Raw genomic sequence first — 11149 nt, 5'->3', positions numbered from 1 at the left:
AGAGAGAGAGAGAGAGAGAGAGAGAGAGAGAGAGAGAGAATTGGAAGGGACCTTAGAAGCCTTCAAATCCAAACCCCTCATTTACAAAAGACAAAACAGTCCCAGAGAGGTTCAGTCATTTGCCTAAGGTGACACAGCCAGCAAAGGGCTGTAGTAGAATTGGGACTTTTTTTTTTAAGCAATTGGGGTTAAGTAACTTGCTCAAGGCTACACAGCCAGGTGTTTCTGGGTGGGTGCTAAGTGTCTGAGCCCAGATTCGAACCCAGGTCATCCCAACTCTGGGGCGGTGCTCTTACTCGCTGTGCTACCTGGCTACCCCGAGAATTGGGACTTTTGAAGGCTGACTCTAAGTTCAGTGATCCAGCTTCACTATGCTTAGGGGTTTGTTTTTTTTTGGAGGGAAGTTGGGGTTAAGTGACTTGCCCAAGGTCACATGGCTAGTTTTTGTGTTAAGTGTCTGAGGCTGGATTTGAACTCAGGTTCTTCTGACTCCAGGGCTGGTGCTCTATTCACTGCACCACCTAGCCACCTCTAGGGGGTTGTTTTAAGTTCCGTTTTCTTTATTAGTCCCCTCCCTCTTGCTCTTGCCTTACTACAAGTTTATTTTTAAAATCAAAAACCCTGAATTGCAATTATTTGACTGTGATAAATATAATGTTATTATTATCCCTATCAAATGGCTTATAGCTGTCATATATTTGTCTTCCTTGAAGTTTATCAGACATACAAGAGACTATGTAAGAAAAAGCATGAAGAAAAGGACCTTAATTGCAATGAAGCCTCTGAACTGAAGGGAACGGCTTCCAGGAGTGAGGGCACTTCCTTTCTGGAAAGGGATGAGGAGGCCAGCATGACCCTGTAGCTGTCAGGACAGCAGGCCACGGTGAAGCATTGAGCTGGAATAATGGCCCTCTCTTCATCAAAACTCTGGTAACTGCTGGCCAAGAAGTCAATCCACCTGCTTCAGAGGCTGTTACTGAATTGTGTGGATAGAGTCTATTTGGTTATTTAAATGTTAATTGTCAATGTATGAATTGTAATGTGATCCCTTTGGGGAAAATATCTTGTTCCCTTTTGGGGGAAAATTAATTTGATATGTTAATAGTCTTATCTAAGCAGTATTCTATTATATGGATACTTTTAAAATAATGATATTCTTGTCTGTCATTTTATAACTCTTCTTTTGCAGTTGATGGTACTTAGACTGGGTCATGGATCATCCTTAATGCTTATAGGATTCATTGACTTGCCTGTTTATTTAAATTCAATCCAGGGGCTGCTAGGTAGTTCAGTGGATAGAGCATTGGCACAAAGATCAGAAGGACCTGAGTTCAAGTCTGGCCTCACACACTTACTAGCTGTGTGACCCTGGGCAAGTCACTTAACCCCAATTGCCCTGCCTTTCCCCTCAAAAAAAAAAAGAATGTTTATCCAGTGTTAAGTGAATCTTTGACTTCCTGGTCTAGTATTGTAAATTTTGGACACCTGGAAGGGAATAAAAGAGAGGCTGTTATGTGGTGTAGTAGGTAGAGTGATGGACTTGTCCTAGGCTCTGATTACAACAATTACCAGTTGTGTGATCTTGGGCAGGTCACTTAACTTAATGTCTCAGTCTTCTCATGTATAATAAAGAAAAACAACACTTGTATGTAGATGCCAATCAACCGGGGAATCGTTAAGCAAATTATGGTAATAAATTCCTTGTGCCGTAAAACAAAATGCAATGATAATTATGAAGAACTCGGAGAAGTGTGAGAAGATTTAGGAAGAGTGGGGCAGGTTCAGGAAAATAACCTATACTAAAGAATAAAAAAAATTGAGTGCTACATAGTTATAATGACCAACTTTGGCTCTTGAGAAGAGTTGAGAAAATGCATCTTTGCAGAGGCTGGTTTGGAATACTGTGGGTATGGTACACTGTGAATCTTGTCAGACTTGGCAATGTGATTAATTTTGCTGAAGTGACTTTTTTTCCCTTTTAAAATATTTTTGTTACAAGGGAAGGCACATTGAGTGGGAGAAGGAGGAAATGTAATTTGTGTAAAACAAAAGAAATCAATAAAAATAAGAAATATAAATATTATACAACTTTTGCAAGGATCAAATAAGATAATGAATGTATGTAAAGCACATTATACCTACATAGGTGTAATTCCTTATTGGCTATGACTCTGTTCTAAATTCTTACCTGTCCCTTTATACCCACTTAATAACTGTGTGAGCTTGGGTAAGTTGCTCTTTCAAACTTTAGTTTCCTTGTGTGTGGAATGAGGGAGAAAGCTTCTGAAAATCCCTTCAAGCTCTGAATCTCTGATTACATGTGCCTATGACCTTCCTTCTCTTTCTTTGTGTCTGCTGGACTTCTTCCCTTCTGATCCTTCCTTAACCCTGTGTCCCCCCAGTACAGATTTTCTCTGGATTATTTATTTGTAACAATTATCTATTTATTTCCAGCAGATTGTGGACACCCTAAAGGAAGGAGCATATCTTTTACCAGACCCATAGACTTGGCATAAAATGCTGTCCAGTTCAAAGAAGACTCATTTCCTGACACAATTTGAGGCATTTGGTTACCACAACATGCTCTCTTTTTTCTTCAGGTGGCCTAGAGGTCGAATTAGGCCCTAAAATCTTAAAGTCTCCAGCACTGCCAAGATTCTTAGCTTACAATGAAATAGGGTAAATTAGAGATGATGTCCATTTACAATATCCTTGATGGGGTCCAGGGGTGGTGTTATACAATGTGTTTGCAAAGGGAATCCCTGGCTCTCCGAGCCCTTTCTCCAAAGGTCTTATAGAAGTGAATTATTAGGGATCCCCACAAAGTTTCATTTATATAGAAGGTATCCTGGGATATTCTTTTTTCTTTTTGTCTTTTGGAGGGGGGAATGCAAGGTAATTGGGGTTAAGTGACTTGCCCAAGGTCACACGGCTAGTAAGTGTTAAGTGTCTGAGGTCAAATTTGACTCAGATCTTCCTGATTCCAGGGCCAGTGCTCTATTCACTGTGCCACCTAGCTGCCCCTTTAAAAAAAATTTTCTTTTTTGCTTTTTAGAGGGGCAATTGGGGTCAAATGACTTGCCCAAGGTCTCACAGCTAGTAAGTGTTAAGTATCTGAGGTTAAATTTGAACTCAGGTCCTTCTGACTCCAGGGCCAGTGCTCTAGCGCCACCTAGCTGCCCTTTAATTAAAAAAAACATTTTATCTTTATAAAGTATGATTCATTTCAGAAATTCTTTATATTTTTATTTTATAAATATAACTTGAACCTTATGAGTTTTAATTTAATAAAAATAATATTTAATTTCCTTTCCTTTGGAGTTGAGAAAATGCATCTCCCTCCTGTCCTAATAGAGGACATGGAATAGTAGATACAGAAAGGATCGATGTCTGTCAGTCCACAAGCATTTATTAAGTACTTTAAAAATTCCAGCTACTAGGGTAAATGCTAGAAATGCAAAGAAAGGAAAATAAAAGAAATAATGCTTGTTCTCAAGAAGTTTACATTCTACTGGGGGAAAAACATGTAAATAACTATAGTATATACATATGAAATACATACAGATATAAACCTGAGAGTTGCTAGGGTAGGATCATGGCCTAATGAAGCAGATTTAAATGCCCTGGTTCATAGTTATTCTGCTCTTGGAAGTATAGTTATGAAATATGAATGGCTCATGATTATACTTCCAGTTAGGGAGATAAAATTCTCTTAGAGTAACAGCAGTATTATTTTAAGAATGGCTTTGAGCAAATAAGTCATTTTGACTATTATAAATACACAAATTAACTACAAAGGACATATGAAGAAAGATGCTATCTGTATCCAGAGTATGCAAAGAACAATTTTACACACACACACACACACACACACACACACACACACACACACACACAACTTGTGTGTAATGGTAGCTGTCTCTAGGGTGAGGTTGGGGAAGGGAAGATAAAAAGGAGATAAAGAAATTTATTGAGCATAAATTGTATATATATTTATTATAGATGTAAATGGAATAGCAAGTTGTACATAATTTTTTAAAAAAAGGTTTCTATTCCCAGAATGTAGATTCTGATCTATTAAAATGGTTTATCATGGAGCATCCTGAACTTGGTAAAAATTGCCATTCAATAAACATTTTGTTCCAAACAAAACAAAAAAACAATCAGTGGTGAGCTGGTTGGGTTCCCAGTTCTACCCTAGGAAAAAAAGGTTCCTTTCTCCCATGTGGATACCAGAATTTTCTCATGACTTCTAGTTGCAGACAAAGGGTTCTAAGAAATGCCCAACCAAGGTATTTATGAAGAATAAGATTAGATTAGTTAGATGAAGTCTTTAACAAACAAAAGGAACTCACTTAGAAATTAATTCCAAGAGGCTTTTAAAGAAGGCTTTTTGTAGGGAGAGGTTGGGACAACATGGTTATGTGGGAGTCAGCATTTTTACCCAGCTTACCCAGCAGCAGCTCACCTTTACAACAACCTAGAACAAATCAAATTTTGATTGAGAAAGCCAACTCCCTCTCCTCCACAAAAAACCAAAACAAAATCATTGGGAGTCATTTTTTCCAGCCCAGGGTGGCCTAGGAAGACAGAAGAGAGGTCTGCAGACACTGTGAAGGGGTTGGAGGAGGGAGGAATGGCCAGGAGTTCTGCACAGCGGCAGCAATGCAGTACAGTACAGGGACAGTAAGGGCATTGAGAGAGAGAACACCAAGGCAGGAAGCACCTGGGCTGAAAGAAATCCCAGGGGGGCCTCTGAACTGGTGCCGGGAATAGGAATAAATGCCAACTGCCACCTCTGTCATCCATTATTTTATTGTGGGCCACAGTTTAAAAAAATTTTTTTTGAACTTAAAAACACATTGAGAAAAGAAAAAGAAACATATTATAAACTTAAATATCAAAATAACCTACCCAGCATTATGGTGCTAATCAACAAATTGACCCAACACAATTCCAAAGGACTGAAACTTTCTATTCACTTCCAGATAGAGAACTGATGGGTTTATAGTACACATTGAAGCATATTTTCTTTTCTTTCCTTTCTTTCTTTTCCTTCCTTCCTTCCTTCCTTCCTCTCTCTCTCTCTCTCTCTTTCTTTCTTTCTTTCCTTCTTTCTCTTTTGCTTCCTTTCTCTCTCTCTATTTCTTTCTTAACATAGCTAATGTGGAAATTTGTGGGGAAGTTCTCTGTGCTTAAAAAATGATGTGAAAAAAAATGAATTCTGGCTCAGTTGAAGGAAAAAGGGATAATCAGAACCACCTGTTCTCCATGTTTCCCTCCAGGCATCTATTTGTTCCCTGAAGTCTGGCCCTCAGAGCCAGAAGCTTTAAAACAGTTCCTCTACCTTGATACTTGTCCTTTAATTTGGAACTGCTAATGTCTCCATCATTGAGGCTTTTTTGTTGTGAGTAGTGCTGGCATTTTGTATGTGTGGAAGGAAACCCTGACACTTTCCTCTTCCCTTTGTGTTCTTTCTCCTTTACCTTTGAGGGCGGTTGTCATAGTTCATCAACTTCTTTTTCTTCATCATCATCATCATCATTTTTATTATTTGACTCTCCAAATTGAAAAAGTCTTATACGGGTTTAGGCCATTCTTATATTTTCTATGGTAAAGAATAGATAGAAGGTAGTCTCAGAGGTGAGACCCTGGTGTGTAGGGTGGGACGGGTGGTGAAAAGGACCAGGAAAAGCCTCCTGCAGAAGGTGAGATTTCAGCTGAATCTTACAAAAATTTAGGGAAGCTAAGAAAAGTGAGGAGGGAGAACATTCTAGGAAAGGAGAAAAATACCGAGTCAAGAGCTGGAGAGTATTATTGGAAGAACAGTAAATATACCAAGAATCCTGTGGTTTGGTTTTGGAGAACTGCTTTTTTTGTCTCTCTTAAAATAAATTTTTATTGATACTTTTTTTTTTACATTTCCTAAAATTTTCCCTCTGTCCTCCCTCCAATCTCACAGAAAGTTATTCCATGTAACATCGAATATTTTTTTTTAAAGAAAGAAGAAAAAAACAATTAGTAAAACTAAACATTTTAAAAATGTGAAAATAAATGCAATGTTCCGACACTGTGGACCTCCAGTCTCATAAATAAGTGGAGAGAGAAGTTTTCTCATATTTCTTCTTTGGAGCTATATTTGTTCTTTGTCACTTTGCAAGAATCTGATTTTGTTACTTGGACAGCTTGAACCCCAGTAGAAATAAAGGAAATGGAACCAGTGAGAGGTATATGATCTGCTTTTCTTCTAGGGTTTAATATTATAGTTGCTTATCAATTTAGAAAATTTTGTGGAATACAATGTGTAAGGTGTTAGTCTAAGCTAATTTCTATTAGACAATTTTCTACTTTTCATTGCAATTTTTATCAAATAAGGAGCTTTTTCCTAGATAATTTATGTTTTCCACTTTATAACTGACCTCCCTGGCTTCCTTCTGGTTCCAAATACAATCCCACCTTCCCCAGGAAGTCCTCCCTAACACCATTTAGTTTCAGTGTCTTCTCTTTTATTTCCTAATTATCCTATATATGGTTTACTTCATATATATTTATTCACATGTTGTTCCCCCTCCCCCCCCACCTTAGATTGTGAGCTTCTTGAGGTCAGGAACGATCTCTTGTCTTTAGCACAGTGCTTGGTACATTAATACCAAATTAATAAGTGTTTATCAATTATCAAATACTGGATTATTGAGTTCCATTGTTTCTGATTTTCCCTTGTCTAGACTGTTCCACTGATCACTCTATTTTTAAACCAATAACAGATAGGTTTATGGCTGCTTTATAATAGTTTGAGATCTGGAAATGTTATTTCTCCTTCATCCCTATTCCTTGTCATCATTTCCCTCAATTTCATAGATATTTTGGGTTTCCAAATTGTTATTTAGTTAAGTTCTATAAAGCATAGTAAAAAAAAAAGGTGTAAGTAAACTTTGGTAGTATGGTGATTTTTATCATATTGGTACAGTCTAGACATGAGCACTGAATATTCCTCTAGTTACTGAATCCATACAAATGTTTTGTGTGCTTTTGTAGGTGGATGCCTAGATATTCCATGCATTTTGTAGATATTTTGAACAGGATTTCTCTTTCTATTATTGCTTCTTGCGTTTTGTTATTATTATACAGAAATGCTGTTGGGAGTGGGTGGAAGATTTAGGGGAGAAGATAAGTTTAATTTTGGACATGTTGAATTTAAGATGTCCAACAGGCATCTGGTCAAGACTGGGGGTTTTCTTAGAGGTTAGGGTGGGAATAAGTAGATCTGAGAACCATCATCAGCATAGAGATGACAATGTAATCCATGGAAGCTGATGAGAAGTCAGTGAAATGGTATAGAGGAGTCAAAATGGCAGTGATAGGAAGCAATGCAGTGAATTCTTCTTTTACAGATAAAGCTCTCCCAATAAAGAAAATAGCAGCAGACATTTCTGATGAGGAAATTCAGAAAGTCACAGTCCTTTGTCCAGTCCCAATTGGCATATGGAGACAGACAGGGAGGTCTGTGGACACCTGGAATGGATTAGCCAGGGGTATGCTGCTCAGAGCCCTCTAGCACCCAGAAAGACACTAAAAACTGGGGCAAGTGCACATAACAGGCTTTTTGCAAACACTAACTCACCAGTCTACTGGGTTGGGCCATAGAAAAAGGGTGTCAAAGACTGAGTGGCTTAACATTTCTAGAGACTTGTGGTGCGGATTCTGGAAGACCTGTATACAGAAATCTCAAGTCTGGTGTAAATGGTGCTGATTGAAATGGAGAGTAGTAAGTTAGTAGTAGCAGGCAGGTGATGAGATGGCCTGGGTACATTGCTGGACGGGATGTGAAGCCAAAGCATGGTGCCTAGGATCTCCCCAAAAGGGAGTAGGAAGTTACTGAATATACAATGCTAAAAACACTAAAGACTGACATGTTCACGACAAAATCTTAAAACATGTAGCAATAACTTAGGAGTTATAATCTCCTGGGAAATTGATACTCAAGACATCAGAAAATGAGACAGTTTGTGAAACTGTCATTTCCCTCAAGGTCCAGGACTTCTGGCAAGCCAGGCAACGGGCGGTGTTCCTTGTCTTGTTACCTTCTCCATGAAATGCAGTAGTTATTGTATGGAGTACCTCCTATGTAATGACTGAGGGACTCGGGAGTTCCCAACATCCCAAAACCTTGAACTCCCTCCCCCAAACCTCTGAACTCACTCAGATTGGATGCAATCTTAGGGGTTGAGTTCTAAAGGCTCACCATACTCCCAACCCTGAGTTTTCTACAAGGAAATAGTCAATATTACTTCCTTTTATTTCTCTCTAGGTTTTCCCAGATAGGGATAAAAGAGTCCTCCTCATACAAATGCTTAAGGCAATAAATGGATATTGGGTCGTACAGTTATTTCACTCTAAAAGATTCATGGGAGGCCATATACTCCCCCGGGGAGCTAATCTTAGGTTAGGACAATTGAACTTCCAATAGTCATTCTCTTTGGACTTGCATTGTCCAGATGACTCACTGTAATAGAAGGGTTTAGTAAGATGCATATTTTTTGTATCTCAGAGTCCTAGGTGATTCTTCTTTCCCTAAGAAGCGTGTTAATTAGGGAATCTCTCTTCTCTGACTACAAGGCTAATTTTGGGGATGATGATGACCAGGATACAGAACTCTCACTCATACATGAGGATGGGGTTCAGGAGCATGAGAGGGGGCACGGACATATGTAGCTTCAATGTGCTTCTGGTGAAAATCCCTGAGTGCCCCAGCTAATTGCCGTCTCTACGGCTAGGAAAATCCAATCTCAGGATCTCTTCTCTAAGGCTATACAGTTGTGAGAAGTGAATATTTCTCTGTTATATTTAATACCTAGTTATTGTATTTGGACCAAGGTGTTTCCCCTTTTCTACTTCTTTATCAAAAAACCAATTGGTGTGTGAAATCTCTCTTAGAGATTCTAAGGTTAGGCTTATGGGTATATACCTGTTCATTGTGTTTGCTCAGGTCTGGGGAAAGACTGATTCCCCCTTGTCATTTGTCCTTTGTTCTTGAAGAGGACCATGACATCATGGAAGTGATGCCATGACATGTGAGTGAATTAAAGTGAGGTAGGGCTGTGCAGAGTTACCAGCCTCACTTTCTCCTTCAGAGCCATCTGGGTCCAGGGATGAGACATAGATCAGGATGACTGGATGCAGTGGGAGACCTTGGTCTTTTTAAGCTAAGGTCTATTATCAAGACAGGCGATATGGAAACTGACATCAATCTCTTTGACCAAGATTTGAGTGACCTGTCACCTATATCAAGACCTTCATTTTAATATAGCCCACAGCTGTCACTATGTTAAACAATCCTAGTTGATTGCCATCCCTCAGGAACATCTCTTTGAAAGGCATAGATTATGACTCCACTGCCATTAGGGGTCTTTGGTCTAAGAGAGACAGCCAAATGACCATTAAAAATCTGCTGGCTTTTTATTCTAAATTACCCAGAAACTATGTCTCTTCAACATCACACAGTTAAACTCATTCTATTCTTTGATACTTCTGCCCCAAGGCATTTATGCTACTTCCTGATGGAGGTCAGACCTGAAATGAAAACAGGTTTACTTTACTGTATGTTTCTGTTCTGTCCTCTGAAAAGGGAAAAGGCAAAAATGATGAAAAAGACAAAATGAGTCAGCTGGGTCACATGACCAACAAGATTTTACTCCAATCCCTACTAGCACTCAAAAAAACAAACCAAGGGGGGTGGAGCCAAGATGTCAGTGTAGTAGCAGGAAAACTCCATAAACCTCTTCCATAACCACCTCAAATACTTATTAAAAATGACTCTAAACAAATTTTAGGGCTACAAAACCCACAAAGTGACAAGAAAGAAACAAACTTCCCGCTGAAGATAGTCCAGCAGGCTGACAGGAAGGATTCATCTCAGCGTGATGGGAGATGAGCCTAGCTCCATGTGAGTCCATGGTACAAGCCTCAGGGTGGCCACGACCAGCCCTGGCTGGAGGGACTTTGGGAGAGTGGATCACCAGTAGCTATGGTGGTTTCCAGAATTATCAACCCATAAATGCCAAAGACAAAGTGAGAGGTCAGGGTGGACTTTGTGGGAACAGGGGGTCTGGGAGTGCAGTCTGGCCTCTGCCCCTGGAGGGAGAAGTGGTTGAGGCACAGCAGCTGCAGTCTCGTGGCTGATTCAGAGCTCCTGGACTGCAGATTGTAGGGGGACCAAGCGACCATTCTGAGGGGTAATCGCTCTTGCTTTAATTTGCTTGGATCTGGATTGCTGTCTAGGGTGGAGGTCCTGAGGTGCAAGACCAGGTACTAGAGCCAGTGGAGGCTTCTGAGAGAACACCCAACTAATTGCAGCAGCTACAAAAACCCCAGCAATTTGGGACAAACCTCTCTTCTCTGGAAGCACAGTTCTATTGTGGCAAAAAGCTCAAAAGTCAAATAATTGAGTGGCAACATGAACAAGCAAAGGAAGCACAACAATCCAACTTTGGATTCCTTTTTTGGGGGCAAAAAGGATCAAAGCATGGAACAGGAGGAAGACAACAAAGTCAGAACTCCTGCACCAAAAGCTTCAAAGAAAAATATGAATTGGTTACAGGCCATAGAGGAGCTTAAGAAGGATTTTGGAAACCAAATAAGAGAAGTAGAGGAAAAATTGGGAAGAGAAAAGAGAATGATGCAAGAAAATCATGAAAAGAGAGTCAACAACCTGACTGAAGAAAATAACACCATAAAAAATAGACTAACTCAAATGGCAAAAGAGGCTCAAAAAGCCAATGAGGAGAAGAATGCCTTAAAAAGTTGAATTTGCCAGATGGAAAAGAAATTTCAAAAACTCACTGAAGAGAATAATTCCTTCAGAATTAGAGTGGAGCAAATGCAAACTTGTGACTTTATGAGAAATCAAGATACTATTAAACAGATCCAAACAAATGAAAAAAATAGAAGGCAATGTGAAATATCTCACTGGAAAAACCACTGATCTAGAAAATAGATCCAGGAGAGATAATTTAAAAATTATTGGACTACCTGAAAGCCACGATAAAAAAAAAGAACTTAGAAATCATCCTTCAAGAAATTCTCAAGGAAAATTGCCCTGATGTTTTAGAACCAGAGGGCAAAACAGAGGTTGAAAGAATCCACTGATCAC

At 39.3% G+C, this 11149-nt stretch overlaps 1 protein-coding gene across 3 annotated transcripts in view; it reads left to right on the top strand.

Moving 5' to 3' along the window:
- SLC10A6 (solute carrier family 10 member 6) overlaps positions 1-3214 on the top strand; it is a 33769-nt gene extending 30555 nt beyond the window's left edge. Inside the window, exon 6 of one of the 3 annotated variants that reach the window (XM_069093661.1) lies at positions 2455-3214. In XM_069093661.1, the coding sequence (XP_068949762.1) occupies positions 2455-2516 (62 nt within the window). In that variant the 3' untranslated portion in view covers positions 2517-3214. Of the gene's footprint in view, positions 1-713; positions 2089-2454 lie in introns of those variants that run through there. The other 2 variants (XM_069093671.1, XM_069093652.1) reach the window with 2 other exon arrangements.
- Positions 3215-11149: the final 7935 nt, after the last annotated feature.

This window comes from Petaurus breviceps, unplaced genomic scaffold (genome assembly GCF_028583685.1).
Source record: "Petaurus breviceps papuanus isolate PSGF00001 unplaced genomic scaffold, PetGlider_PUasm1.0 126, whole genome shotgun sequence".
NCBI lineage: Eukaryota > Metazoa > Chordata > Mammalia > Diprotodontia > Petauridae > Petaurus > Petaurus breviceps.
This window is presented reverse-complemented; position numbering and strand designations above follow the sequence as displayed.